This window comes from Schistocerca americana, chromosome 2 (genome assembly GCF_021461395.2).
Source record: "Schistocerca americana isolate TAMUIC-IGC-003095 chromosome 2, iqSchAmer2.1, whole genome shotgun sequence".
In the NCBI taxonomy this organism is placed as follows: domain Eukaryota; kingdom Metazoa; phylum Arthropoda; class Insecta; order Orthoptera; family Acrididae; genus Schistocerca; species Schistocerca americana.
The window spans coordinates 488907562-488926014 of NC_060120.1; the positions used below are offsets into that span (position 1 = coordinate 488907562).

Here is an 18453-nt window from a genome sequence, read left to right on the forward strand (position 1 = left end):
AGGAGTGCCAGTTCTGCAAGTTTTGCGGGAGAGCTTCTGTGAAGCTTGGAAGGTAGGAGATGAGGTACTGGCAGAATTAAAGCTGTGAGGATTGGTTGTGAGTCATATTTGTGTAGCTCATTTGTTTAGAGCACTTGCTCATAAAAGGAAAAGGTCCCAAGTTTGAGTCTCAGTCTGGCACACAGTTTTAATCTGCCAGGAAGTTTCATATCAGCACACACTCTGCTGCAGAGTAAAAATTTCATTCAAGAACACCAATTACCGACATTGAGCATCACCTCAAGAGGTGACAGCTAGTGTTTTCACTATACATGTAAGGTCTAATGGTCATATTTATCTATTTTTTTCTAAAATAAAAATGGTCTAGTGGCAAAGCACATGCTTCGTGATCCAGAGAGCATGGGATCAAAACCTGTTCAGACCAAAACTTTTTCACTATGATTTTTAACTCAGCATTCACTTTTCACAGATGTTGGACTGGCCATGAAAGACATGTGGTTCATTTTCTATGTTAAGCCACAGTTCTCCATTTTCCAATTAGGTAACTGAGCAAGGTTAGGGACACACAAGTACCCGCAGTGGTGTCCAGTTGAAAGACCTGTGAGAGGCCTACTAGGTACACTAGACAGAATTCTCTTTTGCTCATGCTTCTTAGCTTTTTTGCTCCAGTAAAAACCTGGCATAAACTATACAAACATTTTTTTGAATAACTTCATACCGAAATTCTTGCACAAGTAATTCTGATAAAAGTGGCTAGCAGAGAAAATAGACCCTTGTGTTTGATGTCACAGACAACTTCCATCAATTAGGACTTTTAACTTGTTGAAATGAAATGTGTCTTGCAGTACTACATTTTATAACAATTCCTGTAGGCCATCCATTGTAATAATGTCTGAATGTTGTACATTTGACTATCAGTGAAATAGTTTTTTTGTTTATTCCCTGTAGTCATCACAAAGATGTGAATTGTCTATTGAATGAAAAAAAAACAAAAAAAAAAAAACACATTTTTCTTGAACTGGACACACTGGACAAAGGAAGAATTGATGCAGTCAACCACTTCACAGTAACCACTAGTTTCATTTAGACAGAACTGGGCTGGAGTCAGAAATGGTCCCGGCCATTGTTCTGCACATTGTGCTGCATACCAGGCTTATTTGCTCAGATTCGTAAAGCATGGTGAAGAAAATTGGTAAATCACAAATGACTGGAACTTAAGAGTACTGTTCCGCTGATAAATCTGAAATAAAAGAGAGGTATCAGAAATTAAGTTGTCTGATAATTCCCTGAAAAATGCTTTCCACTGTCAAATAAATTCTTTATCGAGGGGTTGGATCACACTAGTAGTTCCAGGCGGAAGCCACATTACATCTACAGCTTTTCAACATCCACCACAAAAACAGAGGCATCATTATGTCCAGACCATAAATCCAACAAAAGTAATGAATTAATTTCTGTAGCTGGTAGGAATACATTTCGAATGGAATGTTGAAAATTATTCTTTGCCATTTTTCCAGATTTTGATATGTTGATTACAAGCTTTTTGCAACTAAACAGTCCATTTATTATTTTAGTAAACCACTCATACTTATTACTGGCATTATCTTGTATGAATGTGTCATTGCATTCATTGATTGGGCAGCCGACTCTGTCTTTTTTTCACCTCGAAATGATAAAGTGCAGTGTGCACGCATTTCTTTCATGAAACCTGACTGATCAGTGTTATAAACAGCAGTTGCACAGATAACAGCAAGTTTCATCTTTACATCAGATATGAATTTCTCCTATAGCATTGTCTTTCACTGACAGCTGCTCTACATGCTTACATAATAAACTCGGTAATTTGGCGACTTCCTATGTATGATTCCTTGAACCTGCATAGCCAGGTTGACGAAGCCCAGAAATTAGCAGTGTTCATGTCAGATGCAATTTGGAGGGCCCAGTCTCACAGATCTCCACCAATAATGGTACATAGCCCCTCATGAGCAGTTCTAAATCTTTCGAACAGTTTTTCATTCAGATGGTTTCGGGTTTCCTTTTGGCACATATTTCTTATTTCGTGTAATTCATTCTTCAATTTGTACAATTCATACTCTAATTTTACAAAATGAAAATATCTTTGCACACTGAAGTACATGTTTTTTTTTTTTTATGCTTGGAAGGTATTCTTCTTCAGAACTGTTACTGGCACAACTGATGTCATCCGAACCACAATTCATGGAATCATCACAGTTGTATCCTATTTCTTCTAACGTATCCATAATTTGAAATGAAATGTTGATATCATTCAAATGATGTCAAGGAAATCAACTAACAAATGACATATATGTACTTCTTCATGGGAAGTAGGTGATTTCGGCTGGAAACCACATTCCTCATATTTCATCATTGCTAAATTGAGAACATTAATTGGATTCCATATTACTGTGAAACTGAAAGGGAACTAAAAGGTTCTATTAGCAGGCACGCCTTACAAAAGCACAATAAATATTCATTCAGCTTTATCTGTATGGTAAATATTTACCAATAGTGCAAAAAGCAACTGATAATTTGTAATAGATGTTACTTGAGTGGCTCATTCAAGAAAATAGTAACTGTGTATTGTAGTGTCGGAGAAACTATCAATGAACGGGTAACCTGAAATGTCCTTTACAAATTACGATCAGGCTGTGTCACGTTTCCTGTTTACAAATATACTGCAAACCTCAGGTAGGTGTGTGCGTGTGCGTGTCTAGTAGTGCATACACAGTTGCTACAGCACCAGTTGGGGTGTACATTTCTACCCCCACCTGGTGCACTACAAATCTGGCAATTTTCAGCTACTTTTTTTAAATACTTGCAGTGCCTCTTAGCAACTAAAATTTTGACAGTGCATTTCTGTCATTGTCTTCTTCCTGTGTAAAAAATTTCAGGATAGGTTTCACCTTGTCTTATTGAACTATTCCCTCGTGAGAAAAAACTAAGCAGAAATCAGGAAAAGCCCTTTGTAATTCCTTGGCAACTGCCAAAATGCTGTTCACCTCCACAACATATCGCACGCATGTTCTATGGGACTCAAACACAGAGACTTCATAGCAAGTCCATGAGCTGCACGTCTCCAACTACAAGAAATTTGCAAGGACTTCTTGATGCAGACTTCTAGTATCATCCATGAAAAGAAAATATGAACCATCAGCACTTCCAAAAAACCACAAATATGGTTGCTATGTTTCATACAGGTACTTTTCTAATCAACAGATCAAATGAGACACAATAGTGATTAAGATGCTGGTGCACAGGAGGATAGGATTGCTATTTAAAGTATCATATGACCATCCAGATTTAGCTTTCCATAAATTTCCATAAATCATTTAATGTATATGAAAATCACACAGCCAATTACCATCTCCAATCTGACCTTGTGTCCTACTTCTAATGATCTCAACATTAAGGGGGTGTTAAACCCTAATCTTACTTCCTTACAATCATCAGTGAAGATAATCTTCAGACACACATTCAATGCAACTCCTTACACCAATATCTCACGGCTCTTTTCCACACTGATGATGTTATTACAACTGCTACAACTTTCTCTCCAGATAAATGTGCACACTAAATCATTCTTTAAACTAAACAATGATTTGCTGCTGAGAGTACATTTCTTCGTTGAGGTATGGTTCAATCACAATGCTGATGACTCCACAATAAAACCCATCTCTGCATTATCTGGAGTGTCACACATATTACGAGATATATGACATATCGACCAACCACTCTGCAATTCTGATACACTGATTTAAACATGCAACTCCTGAAACAACCATAACCTATTCAAACAAAAGCGCAAGGATTCCTACTGCACAAAACAGTTTCCAGATGACATCTTTTTATTGTTAAATTGTGAACACCAATGGACTACATTCTGCTCAAAATGAAAAGGCAAACAACAGAGACATTATGAGATAAATACACTGTTTTTCATTTTCGTTGAAACACATACTTGTTTGAATCAGTGATTTTTCTTTCCTATAGCGATAGTGTGGTTCTAGTTGGTGGAGAAATCCTGACCATTTACTGTAAGTGTTCACATTTTCTCTTCTGATTTTGCACCTTTCTCATGTATGCTTAACTTTTGGATGCTGGTGCATATATCTGTGGTATTCTTTTACATTTTCTATGTATGTCACATCCTAGTGATTATGTATTAGTATCATAGGAGCCTCATCTTTCTTTCACGTTTAGTTCATCCCTACTCTCGTGTCATTGAGGATTGTGTAGATGATGGTATTATAACACTATAAAATAACAATCCTTCATTTCCTGTGTTGCTTATCACTGTACTTACAGGTCTTCTGCATGAGGCACATGTTACAGATCGACAGTCCGGACAAACCAGTCGCTTTTGACGGGGATTGGCTATGAAGCCAGATGAACACTGAAAAAAAAAGAAAAGTAATGTTTTAGGTTTCTTGTTTCACAATATTTAAAATCCATCCTGTTACAATCTGTGTGAAAGCTTTAGTAAGAAATTTATGTAGCAGGCTGACTACATATATTGCACAGCTGTTAAGCAAAACTCTACTGCCTAAAAAACAAATTAAATAAATGATGTTTCAGTGGTGAAACAACAGATATTAAGAGCATTCATCACTCTTTACAACATGAGGAAAACGGAAATAACATTTAAAAAACTGAATATTACAACATTCTCTAGTACACTGTGTAATTTACGCAAAGAAAATATTAACAGATTTGTCCTTAAGAAGTGAATACACTAATATAACACAAGAAACTGACATATCTAATGCCAGATTACCAAAAGTCACCAGTAATTACAAATGTCGGTCTTGGATATTGCAATAAACAATCTAACAGTGCTCTCTTATTAATTCCAGAGTATATTGACGAAATTGATAAAAAGAAAGGTATTTTACATGGCACTAGAATTCAATGAGTTTATAATAAATAAGTTAGGGTGCTGATGTTGAATTGTGTAAATTAATAAATTATAATATTGTGCAATATCTACTGGTGAGCAAGGCAAGTCCCACAAGACTGGAGACATGGCATCATTGTTACACTACTGAAGAAAGGAAATCCAACTGAATGTACAAATTGGAGAGATATCATACACATTTTGTGCCAGGCAATGTCTTTTGCATCATACTTTTAAAAAAATATACATGAAGCAGCAGATTGTCAACTAAAAAAAGACCAGACTGGCTTTCAAAGTGGGAAATCCTGTTCCAAAGAAATACTTGTTCTATGAAACGTAATAGAATAATGCATATAATTCAACAATCCACTGCACACAACTTTATCAATTTTAAAAGAACTTCTGTTGGTATGTGCTGAGAATCATTGTGGAATACTCTATGTCTATATAGAATTCCCAATCATCTCACTGATGTTTCCAGAAATCTATATCTAGACTCAAGTTGAAGTATAAGAACAGGAGATGGGAACATCCCTTTCTTTACCATTCTGACAGGAATAAAACAAAGATGCATTTTGTTACCATTCTTTTCCATATTAGTCACAGAATTCATAATGAGAAAAACTATGGAAAACTTGAACTTGGGCATGTGTTGGAATGAGCAATCTAACCTTATGGATCTGTATTTAGCTGATTAAATCATTCTTCTGGCAAAAACACCGCAAAGTTTATAAGTAAAGACTAGGAAGCTAGACAGAATGACCAGTTCTGTGGGGCCAAAAATAAATGATAAGACAAACACAGTGAATATGTATCTATTTGAATTACAGTGTAGGAGAAGGTACTACAAGAAGAGAAGCTCATTGATTTCCATTTTTTGGCCACCTTATTTGTAACAAAGGGAATGTAGATAAACATCAGTAGCAGAACTGGGAAATCATCTGCAGTCTTCCAAAGAATGTGATCCATATGGCATTAGACTCTGTAGGTATGTCAACAAAGTTTTGGCTGTACTTCTCTGTCATCCTAACAATGGCAATATACAAATGTGAATCCTGAAAAACTTAAGTAAAATCAGCACACAAACTCAATTTTTTTTTCACCAACTATGCTTGGTGTGAATTTTAAAGATTGAAGTACTGTGAAGAAGTGGTCTACACAGCCTGCACAGAATCACTGCTGAAAGAAGACTGAAGCTTTCCATAATGCCTTATATATGAAAGATGGAATAATCCCCAAATCAGCACTGTTGGGGCCCCCAATGAGTGCATACAGAAGCAGAGAAAGGCCTTGTAACACCTGGAAACAAAGTTTTGTAAGGGATCTTCAATGCATGAACATGAACTGGGGAGAAGCTGCGTGAATTTGCTAGAGGAAAATTGTTGCCCAATATGCTATTTAGAACAGGAGGAACTGAGTATAAGTAGGCAAGTAATATCAAATGTTATTTCCTCATTCTAATAATTCAATATATACAATATCAAGTTTTTATATAAAAATACTTGGTAAAATTATACATCTTTACTAAGGAAATAGCCTACATAAATCCCTTATAATAATCCAATTTTAACTTCAGTTAGACCAAGATTCATTTGAGCATAGTACAATTTGTAATTCTATGCATATAGTATAAACATTTGAATGACAACACTGATTATCTGTCAAAGAAATATATTATATTACACAGCATTGAATATTTCATTGACAGTATGTAATGTAATGAATTGACCTCATATGAAAAATACAATGGCATCAAGTTTACTGATTGACTTAATCACCTATATTATTTGTATTGGTTCATTTAATATTTAATTCAAATAAGAGTTGAATACAAGGACTTTATTAAAACATTATGTTGCTTTGTACCTTCACACACCATTTGAAGTTTGGATCCTTCATTAGAGTGCGGTCACGTAACTTTCTCTGAAAAAGTTCGTGCACAGGTTCATCAAGGAAACTTTTAAGGAGAATATCAAGATTACTGAAATATTCCAATGCTTCCTCTTCATCATCAGCATTCAATTCTGGTTCCTTGCAAAAAGGACAAACTGCATCTGCAATGCTTCGATCTGTTACCTGAATTGTGAAGTAATTTTTTGCACATTCCTTGCAGCATCGATGGATGCACTTCAACATAGACACCATCTGCAAATAAAGAATTAGTTTCGTAGTGTACTAAGTAAATTTTTCCCTGTTTTCTACTGTTTCAAATGAAAATGAGTTACAATATAGTGTAGACTATATTTTTGTTATATTAGTAGAAATCCTTATAATTGCTTTATATCATTTTAATATCTCAAAACACACAGTTACAGTAACATTTGTATTAAAAAAACAACAGTGTTTGTCAGTGTGTGCTGTACCAAACTGATGACTTTAACAACAAAAATAACTTTCTCATCTTTTTCTTAATTTCCTATCCCACTGACAGCAACTTTTACTTTTAAGAGTCCCAAAGATTTTCATTTCAGGAAGCAGCCACAGAATTTTAATTTCACGAACTTTCTCTGTATTGGTTTTCAGTACTGTGTGTGTGTGTGTGTGTGTGTGTGTGTGTGTGTGTGTGTGTGTGTGTGAGTTCTTAACGGACCAAACTGCAGAGGCTATCAGTCCCTTTTCAGTACTTCTGAACTACTTGCACCCATTTCATCATCTGTTTTATAAAATTAATTATTATAAATATTTGTTGCATGTAGACTACCTTTCAAAATTCTGTCACTCTCTTTAATTGTATGCATATAGTATAAACATTTTTATGACAACACTGATTACCTGTCAAAGGAATATATTATATTACAAAGCATTGAATATTTCATTGACAGTAAGTAATGTAATTTATTTATTTATTTATTTAATCGTGTCCAAGCCATAGACAACCCACATATTATATATACATACAAATACAAATACAATGCACATATGTATAAGTAAAACAAACCCAAAATGGGGAGTCACATTACAATATAAAGACAAACATAGTATATATATCATATCACGTCCCGCCAAAATTCAGCGCATTTAACTGCCACTGCCGTAGCGTTTGCCAGATCTTCTTTCCTGCACACTTCCCCCATGTTGCTGCATTCCAGGAGGTGGTCCATTGTTTGGGTCTGTCCGCACTGGCACGTGTCTGTCCCGTCTCGGTATCCCCATTTACACATGTTTACGTTGCATCTGCCCACCCCAGTTCGTAGGCGGTTGAGGGTTCTCCATAATGGCCATTTTAGTTCATTTCCAGAGGCCAATTGTTTGTTGGGTGAGATTAGAGGTGCCTGGTCTCCCGTAGGCAGTGTTGCTTTCCATTTTGACAATCTGGCCTTTTGCTTTGAGGTTTCGATCGGTTGAACTGAGGTGAGGAAACTCCGTCTTGATTTTAGACATGTGTGTGGAGGGTTTTGTCCGACGAGAGGATGGCACTGGTCGCGCAGCTGCTTGAGGCGCTCTGCTTCGCTTGCTATAGCTCGTCTGATGTTGGGTGGAGCTATGCCACTAAGCAAATAAAGTTGGCTAACCGGGGTGGGTCTTAAGCATCCCATGATTATGCGACAGGCATCATTCAGCAGAGGATCCACTCGTTTCCCATGCGCTGATCTTTCCCAAACTGGGGCAGCGTATTCAGCAACCGAGTAGCAGAGTGCAAGTGCCGACGTACGTAAAGTATGTGGGTTGCCACCCCATTTTGTGGAGATGAGCTTACTCAGAAGGTTGTTTCTTGTTGATAGTTATCTTACGAGGAAGTAATGTAATGAATTGATTTTACGGCTTGAACAGTAACTTTCAGAAAATATGTGCCTACAACTGTAACATTTCTTTCAATATCATAATATGCAGGTGCTCCTGGGTCTTGACTCATCTGGCTCTTTTGCAGATGTCTTTCTCTCACTGTGAAAAATCTTGATACCTGTAGTAATCCAAGATTTCCTGAATGACTCAACAACTGCATTAAACATACCTCTGTGGTTCCTCAACTCAAATAGTGCTTAAAGCAGTGTTAATGCGAGCAGTGGAGTGCACACTACAAGTGTTATTTTATTGTATATGGTGTTATACTAGATGTGACTCTGATATGGCTGGGATTGGACTCAAGATAGTTTCCACTGTTCTTAATAGCATCTTTTATATTTACCTCTTGTGACTAGAGTCCATATTTTGTGGGTGTAGTTCACCTATTACAAAATTGGCAATGACTTGGGACCTGTGACACGTGTAATTTGGACTTGAAACTATTTTGGATTGGCTGAGAATGTGAATTTTCAACCATGGACAATTTACAATAACTCCTAATGCAAACCATGCTACATTAGAAGGAGCTAACAACCATTATGTATTAAAGGCAGTGCTAGTATTAGCAAATATAGCATGGACATCTCCTATGCTACCCATATTTACTCTTCTCATCATTTAACGAGCAACATGAAGAGTGCGATGCTTAATACAGAGGAATGAAGTTATGGTTTTTGGTTTGCCAAATATTTAACATGGAAAGACAGAAGGCCACGTTCTTGTCAGGAAATTCCAAGTTGTATCAGCTAATACAAAAACGATTTACACTATGTGATCAAAAGTATCCAGACACCCCAAAAAACATATGTTTTTCATATTAGGTGCATTATGCTGCCACCTACTGCCAGGTACTCGGTATCAGTGACCTCAGTAGTCATTAGTCATTGTGAGAGAGCAGAATGGGGCACTCCACGGAACTCATGGACTTTGAACGTGGTCAGATGATTGGGTGTCACTTGTGTCATACGTCTGTAAGTGAGATTTCCACACTCCTAAACATCCCTAGGTCCACTGTTTCCTATGTGATAGTGAAGTGGAAACATGAAGGGACATGTACAGCACAGAAGCATACAGGTCAACCTCATTTGTTGACTGACAGAGACAGCCGACAGTTGAAGAGGGTTGTAATGTGTAATAGGAAGACATCTATTCAGACCATCACACAGGAATTCCAAACTGCATCAAGATCCACTGCTAGTACGAGGGCTATCCACAAAGTACACTACATTTTGGAATTAAAAATAAATAAAGTATTGGAAATTTTTTTATTATATACAGATGAAAGCCACACTTAAATACTACTTTTCTACATAGTTGCCATTAAATTAAGGCACTTATCCTAGCGATGGACGAGCTTGGAAATTCCTTTGTCATAAAATTCGGCCGCCTGCACCTTCAACCATGTGGTTACCTCTTCTTGAAGCTGTGTGTCGTCATCAAAATGCTGCATAGCCAACCACTTCTTCATTGCTGGGAATAAGTGGAAGTTGCTCGGTGCCAGGTTGGGACTGTACGGCAGATGAGGAAACAACTCCCACTTAAAAGATTCGAGAACTTCACGAGTGGCGTTTGCCGTGTGGGCCCGGGTGTTGTCGTGAATCAGCAAGATCTTTGAGCCCAACTTTCTCCTGTGCTTGTTTTGTATTGCTCTTCTGAGGTTGTGCAGAGTTTGGCAATACCTTTGAGAGTTTATTGTAGTGCCTCTTTCCAGGAAATCCACAAAAATCACAGCTTTTCTGTCCCAAAAGAGGTAACCACGTGGTTGAAGGTGCAGATGGCCAAATTTTATGATGAAGGAATTTCCAAGCTCGTCCATCGCTACGATAAGTGCCTTAATTTAAATGGCAACTATGTAGAAAAGTAGTATTTAAGTGTGTCTTTCATTTGTATATAATAAAAAAAATTTCCAATACTTTATTTATGTTTAATTCCAAAATATGATGTACTTTGTGGATAGCCATCGTACTATGACAGTTAGGCGGCAGGTGAGAAAAATTGCCAATGCCAGGGTGTGGGTATGGTGAATGCCCGATGAACGTCATCAGCCAGCGTGTGTAGTGCCAACAGTAAAATTCAGGGGTGGTGGTGTTATGGTGTGGTCGTGTTTTTCATGGTGGGGGCTTGCACCCCTTGTTGTTTTGCATGGCACTGTCGCAGCACAAGCCTACATTGATGTTTTAAGCACCTTCTTGCTTCTCACTATCAAAGAGCAATTCGGGGATGGCAATTGATCTTTCAACATGATCGAGCACCTGTTCATAATGCACGGCCTGTGGCGGAGTGGTTATACGACTGTAATATTCCTGTAAAGGACTGGCCTGTACAGAGTCCTGATCTGAATCCTATAGAACACCTTTGGGGTGTTTTGGAATGCCGACTTCATGCCAGACCTCACTGACTGACATCAACACCTCTCCTCAGTGCAGCAATCCATGAAGAATGGGGTGCCATTCCCAAAGAAACCCTCCAGCACCTGATTGAACGTATACCTGTGAGACTGGAAGCTGTCATCAAGGCTAGGGGTGGGCCAACACCATACTGAATTCCAGCATTGCCAATGGAGGGTGCCACGAACTTTTAAGACATTTTCAGCCAGGTGTCTGGATACTTTTTGATCACATAGTGTATTTCAACAACATTTCTTAACATAGAAAGATATTATTACAGTCAGGTTAGAATTTTGGCACCAAAAAAGGGCCCAAATAAATAATTTGCAGATTAGACTGCCAACCTACATGAATTAAGCAAGAATTTTAGTTTTAAATATTTGTGTGGCAGACGAAGTGTACTCTCTAATCTGAGACATTAAAGTGTGACTTACGCCCAAATCAACAAGTGAGGAACCATGTATTGAGGAAATGAGATCTGTCTCTGATGGAAGTTATGCAAACAGCTGAAGCCGACAAAACAGCCTAGAGTGTTTCCAATGGAAGAAAACATTGTTACAGTCAACCCTCTGCCACTGGTTACATATGCCATCTTTCCACATCCTGTGAGGCATCCAATTGCTCTGCAGCCCAGACAGTCTTATAAACAACCTCACCTGTGGTGACGGGCTGCATCAGTAGCAGCAGTATTGCCCAGCTTTAAATGCTGTTTCCTTCACCACACTCACAGCTCTTGTCGTCATTGGCATATAACATGTCATAAATGTGGCAATAAAGGACACGTGCGATAGGTAAGTTGTAGCAGTTCCAGCGTGGATGCATCCCATTCTATGGATTTAAACCAAATGAGTGACCAATCTACAGAAATGTTGACATCTCAAAATACATCTCAGAAAATGTACTTGGACGCAGTTATTGACAAACATCATGTGAGATTACTTTTGGACACTGGTGCTTCTGTCTTATTGCTAAACAATCTACTTATGTAAGTTTAGGGTCACCACCACTGCAGGCAGCCGAGACAAATCTTTGTTCCTATGGACATCATCACGTGCTTTTAACTAGGAAAGTTACGAGTTTTATTTACTTATAACCCAGCCACTCATACACAGGGTGTATACGTGCACAAGGAAAAAAAATTCCTGGATTTTTCCCGGATTTCCCAGTTAAAAATACACTTTCTCTCAGATGAAAACACACTTTTTCTGTGTTATTAAGTGACAATATATTTTCCCTCGGAACTGTAAAACTTATCAATCCTTTGAAAGGTTATGTTTTTATACATGGACGTAGAATTTCCCAGTACTTTAGAAAATGAAACTCAGGGAAGAAAACTCCTTTTGGAAAGATTTTTGATGTGCAGCAACACGTATGCTGCATATTTTCGTAATACGAAAGTATAAATTTGAATTCCACCAAACACCACTTGTCACTTTCTGAATCATTGTAATTGAGATTGCGATGCGCTTTTGTAAGCCAGTCATAGCTCATGTCACATGATCCCGCTAGCCAATGACAGTGGATATTCAGACCACAGGACACGTGATGTAGTCACCTAACAGCAACATCACTTATGTATTGTGGATACACAAACTAGGAAAAGTTGATATTTTAAATTAATATACATAGTGTTGCTACAAGAAAAGAAAAGCTTTCACATATAATATTGGTCTCTAAGGTTAATAAGTTGCAAGAGAAGCTAAACTTTAACATATAATGTTGATATTTTTTTGCACATGTTACTCTTTAAGATATATCACAGAAATGTGCCAGTAAAATTTTTAGCCGATTCCAGTGACTTGTCCTCAAAGTTTTCCACAAATAAATTAGCTACCACAGAGGAGAGAGAGCTTCCCGTAGAACTACATCAATTTGCTCATAATGACGACATTAGTGTCTGATCTGGGCTCGAAATACTTCTAAATGGCTCGTCATCAAACGCTCTGTGAGTTAAGAAATTCATCATACATTCTCGCACATAGTTCAACTTGCATAAAAGGAAATTTACTTTGAAGGTAACGCTTTTCAAACCACCATTTGCAATATTTTCCCGTGACCTGTTAGAAATAGGTTCACTTCAGTAGTTGTCAGAGAGTGCCAGATAACAGGTGCCACTGCACTTTGGCAGCAGCTATGACGCAGGAAGCCCATGTCACAAAAGAAAAAAAAGACAAAGGATACTCCAAGAACATTGGAATAGCATATTTAAAGTGCATACTTAAAGAGCACGTTCATATGTTGAGATTCCCAATGACGTAGGCCTCGACCTGACATTAAGCTTTTCAGAGTGGGTTTCGGGATGTAAATATCCTTGGAGTGCTAGTACTGTATTAACGCATTTTTGATTCTTTATCATGGCATAATACCATACGTGCTAGAAGATGAAAATGTGCACTTAAAATGCAGTGAGCAGTTGAAATTAGCCAATAGTGTGAAACTAAACACTTCGTTTCAAACACATTGACTGCCTCAGCATAAAAGATTAATACAAGCCAAATTTCTTTAGAGAACCAACAAAAATAACTTCACTGTTCTACAAGGTGATAAATGCATAGCTGTCAGAAAAGTGGAAATCCTCCCCTCCTCCCAGCCCCACCCCCCTCCGTCAAGCGTTTGGGATACGTCAAAAATTTAAAAAATCGAATTTTCAAAAATATGTTCATTTTGTAGTGCACATCTTTCTGAACAGTCTGATACATAAAACATATGTCCGAGGAAATGTAAGACATGTTATTTGGTCTTAAGTGTGCCAGAGTGCAGTGACACCCCTCTTCACACAGCATTCTTCTATCGCACGACACTGGATTTTGCTCCTTGGGATTGAAACGTGTATATTTTGTACTGGATGCCATCAAACCATATTCAGGACAGTGGAAATTAAAATGTCTTGTGGTGCCTCTCCTGTTCCAAGTTACCTAGTTTGACATCCTTGCATCCTTGCAATTAATACTGGATAGGATTATTTGTAATCAGGAGAACAAGAACTCTTCAGAAAATTTGCACTCTTTATTGCCTGTTAGCTAATAACTTTCTGTTTTGAGTGACATAAAATTAAATATGGGATATATAAACCCAGTAAAGACAAGAGAGAAGCAATATAGTGCACATTTCTTCAATCCTTAGCTGCTAGCATTGTTTTCTCTCTAATCTTGCTACACCTTTACATAGCATGCTTTCCTTTCTGCTATTACCTCATCAAAGTTCAAACATTTTGCTACATGAAAAATCAAAATATCATTGTCTAATACTGCATAAGCTGTTAATACAAATAGTACCCAAGATTGGTGTGGTTTCTCAATCTGATTACGTCTATTTTGTCACTGTCTGCTAAATAAAACAAAATAGGCCTTACTAATACGGCAGAAATTGTAACACACACCAAATAAACGAGACTTTTTTGGCACAAATGTTCATTTTCATAACACGTCAGAATATAATTCACGAAGACCAACATATAATGCCTGTTAAGCCTACTACAAGCAAAAAGCTTTATGTTAGAAAATAGTTTCACATTTCATTCATACATTCCAGTCTCTCGAGCATGAGATCGAAAAGTAGTAGTACGAGATTTTAATATAAATTTGGAATCATCATATACTTCCCTAATTTGTGTCATGTCCCTGTTTCCTCTCCTTTCTTGTTCTAACAAACAATCTTGTCGTGACTAATTCTGGAACTATTCCCGCCTTTGTCAAAACTTATTCGCCAGTTAACTTCACTAACCCTGCCACAATCACCAGTTTAGTTATCCCTGATTATTCTCCAGTTAGGCATTGTTATGTTCCCATAAACCATTTTCTGTGCTAATTCCAGAATAGAACTTAAGCGGCTGCTAAACGGGGACTGTACACCTGGCCCTTACTAGTGTAGCACTCTGGCCAAAAATTTTCTGACAAAATTTAATTTTCCTGGATACACCCAGAAGGTAATACGTAATCTTTCTTACCTGTTATTCCTGTTAGTCATTTATTTCCACTCTGGTCATCTGAATCTATGGATTTCCCTAGTAATTGTAACAACACTGATCATTCGCAAACCCAATCAACCACATAATCAGACAGCGATTGGCATTCACCCATTTGGCTTTACTCTGCTCAGCTTGTATAGCCCGGTCCCCTTTTGCCTGCAGGAAAGTTTATTTCCAGATGTGACGAGGATTCCCCTGACAGAGACATCACATACACTATGCACGCATTCAAAAATCAACTTATGATTTTATTTTTTGATTATTTATTTATTTTTACCATGGGATCAAACTGCTGATGTCATCAGTCCCTAGGCTTACACACTACTTAATCTAACTTACGCTAAGGACAACACATACACCCATGCCCGAGGGAGGATTCGAACCTCTGATGGGGGGAGCCGCGCGAACCGTGATGAGTCACCTCAGACTGCATGGCTACCCCGCGCAGCTTATGATTCATTCAGAAATCAACTTAGAGTGTGTTCAAAAACCAACAGGGATGCGCATCCCCCCCCCCCCCCACCCTCCCTCATAGATTTGGGCCTGATGCACATGCGTGAATCTGGCGGCTTGGGCACAGAAGTAAAATTTATCCCGGTTGCATCTAGCTGCTTGCTGCGACTGCTTACTCAACAGCAGCCACATTTCTGCAGCCAGAAATGGGAGAAGGTACCACTAATATGCCACTCAACTCGGCATGCGCATGAGCCCGCTCGTAATTGCTAAAATGAATCTAATGTAAACAATTGTGATGTCCCACTCATCAGAGGCAATTTGTTGTTATGAAGCATTGCATGATCTTCCTAAAGCCTTTGACACATTTTGCTGTTGGCAAACACTTGTATGAGCACTGTGTTTTGTTCTTGAATATGGCACATTTCCCTTGCAATTTCTGTTTTATTTGGTTTTTTTTTTCCCCGTTCACATTTTATTGTTGCAGTATTATTCTGCAGTAGTGGAATACAGTAATATCCTTTGTTAGATTGATTCTTACCAGTTAAAAATACAAAAATTTAACTGAAAACTAAAACGAAAAATCCCTGGAATTCTAAAAAATTCCCGGGTTTTTCTCAGTTTTCTCCCGGATGAAAAAACTCCTGGGTTTTTCACAGATCTCCCAGGTTGCATACACCCTGATACAGTAAATTTGATGTGGGTAGCTGACCCAAAAGTGGACAACATTTTCATGAAACTGTGCACAACATGTAATCTGCAGGGCCTTATGCTACATATGCCCAAATTTTCTTACCAGGATTAGGCAATACAATTGATTTTGAGGCTTATGTCACTTAATTGTGACATTGTTGTTTTTGTGGTTTCAGTCCAGAAACTGGTTTGATGCAGCTTTCCATGCTACTCTATCCTGTGCAAGCTTCTTCATCTCCCAGTACCTATTGCAATCTAAATCCTTCCGAATCTGCTTAGTGTATTCATCTCTTGGTCTTCCCCTATGATTTTTACCCTCCATGCTGCCCTCCAATACTAAATTGATGATCCCTTGATGCCTCAGAACATTGTGACATAAGCCTTGAAATCAGTCATCTTGCCTAATTTGGGCATATTTATCAAAGAGAGAGACTTTAATGTAGTGTATGGCCCTGCAGATTACAGTGATAGAGGCCCCATTATTGGCTCTTAAGGACACCTTCAAAACAGAGCTGGATGGACACACACATGAAGAGGTACTAATACCTACATCCCATAGTCAACTGGCCAGTCCCCTGGTAACATTACATAAACCCAATTGCAATCTTAGGACTCTGTGACAGCAACTATCAGTGCACAAGTGAAGTAGAAACTTAACCTCCATTGAGCACAGATAAGCTCTTTGAAAATTTGGGCCAATGCACTTTACTCAGTAAAACTGAACTCACAGAGTCATATCTTCAAGTCCCCTTGGATGCAACGTCACAGAGTTACCTACTACTCAACATGCCGTATAACCTTTACCGTTATAAATGGTTACCTTTCAGCATCCCTTCAGCCATTGACACATTTCAGCATTTTATGGTTCAACTATAGGGTATTCCCAACAGTGCTGTGTGCCTGTGTCAAAGGTGCAGCTCAAGAGGATCACTTTCAAACCCTTGACCTTTTGTTCCAGAGACTGGCAACAGAAGGACTTAAATGCAATATACACAAGTGTCCTTTTATGCAATCTTTTTTGACGTATTTAAGGTTTAAACTCTTGGTAAATGGGTTGAATCAACAAAAGATTATCTTGTGGTGATCAATAAAATACAGTCCCCAGCAAATGTCGAAGACTTACAGGTGTTTATGGATAAGATCAACTATTAATGCCAATTCATTGAAAATCTAGCAAAACACTATTATCCAGGGAACCAGCTATGGCATTGAGACATAAATTTCAAATGGTCACATTGCTATCAACAAGCTTTCCAGGCTTTAAAATATTTGATTAAGTAGCTTCCATGTTTAAGACCATACACTCCTAGTTTGCATCTAGTAGTAGCAACAGACGTATCTCCACCCATGGTATCAGTACAGTCCTATAAATACCCTCATGGCATCAAGCACCCAACTGCATGTGCTTCTGAGGCCTTCTCTGCTTCTAAGCAAAGCTATTCTCAAATAGGGCAGAAGGTTCCTGCAATTATTTATGCAGTTCATAAATTTAAATTTATCCTTTATGGACTATTGAGCAGTGGCAGTATGTGCAAACATGGACATGCTGTCGTGATTTCCCTTGAGACCTGACCCCAGCCTTTATCAATATGAACTGGTGTGTTTCCAGATCTGACTTTAGCCTTTTCAACCTTTCCCTTAACATTGCATGACATTGTGGCTGCCACTCACAATAACATGACATTACACTGCCTTCTTCAATTTGTACAACATGTGTGGCTGGACAGGTCTCCCTGACCTGAATTTCATTCCCACTGGTCATGGTGGCATCAGCTATATCTATGTCAAGGAGTTGTGTTTTAGATCTCAGACGAGGACCTTTGCTGCATCCTGATTCCTCCCAACAGTGGGATGGTAACGTATATGCTGGTCAAATAATGCCACTGATATTGCAGACCTGGTCCACCAGTGTTTTACCAGTCAGGCCCAAAAAGCTGTACCTTCCCAGAAGTTCTCTACTTACCTTGATGGTGCCGAAGTGTGAATCTGTATACACTTAGCTTTTGCTGGTCCCTACCACTACTATCATAGCCTTGGAAAAGGTTATTGTACTTCAAGGTAACCCACAAATCTTGATTTCTGATAATGAGATGGCATTTATCTCCTATGACTTCTAATGGTTTTGTGCCTGTAACAGGATTCAACATTTTTACATTGCACCTTTTCACCTAGCCTTCAACTATCATGCAGAACTTTTTATCCACACTTAGGGAAATTATGTCAAACATCACATCTGATGCTCTCTGTAGCTTTAT

The 18453-nt window shown here is 38.2% G+C and overlaps 1 protein-coding gene across 1 annotated transcript in view; it reads right to left on the reverse strand.

The window, feature by feature from the left end:
• Positions 1-18453, reverse strand: part of LOC124594116 (E3 ubiquitin-protein ligase lubel) — a 468996-nt gene that overhangs the window by 63947 nt on the left and 386596 nt on the right. The window contains exons 18-19 of the mRNA XM_047132473.1: positions 6782-7060; positions 4325-4414 (exon numbers count right to left, since the gene is read on the reverse strand). Coding sequence (XP_046988429.1) covers positions 4325-4414; positions 6782-7060 — 369 coding nt within the window. The remainder of the gene's footprint in view (positions 1-4324; positions 4415-6781; positions 7061-18453) is intronic.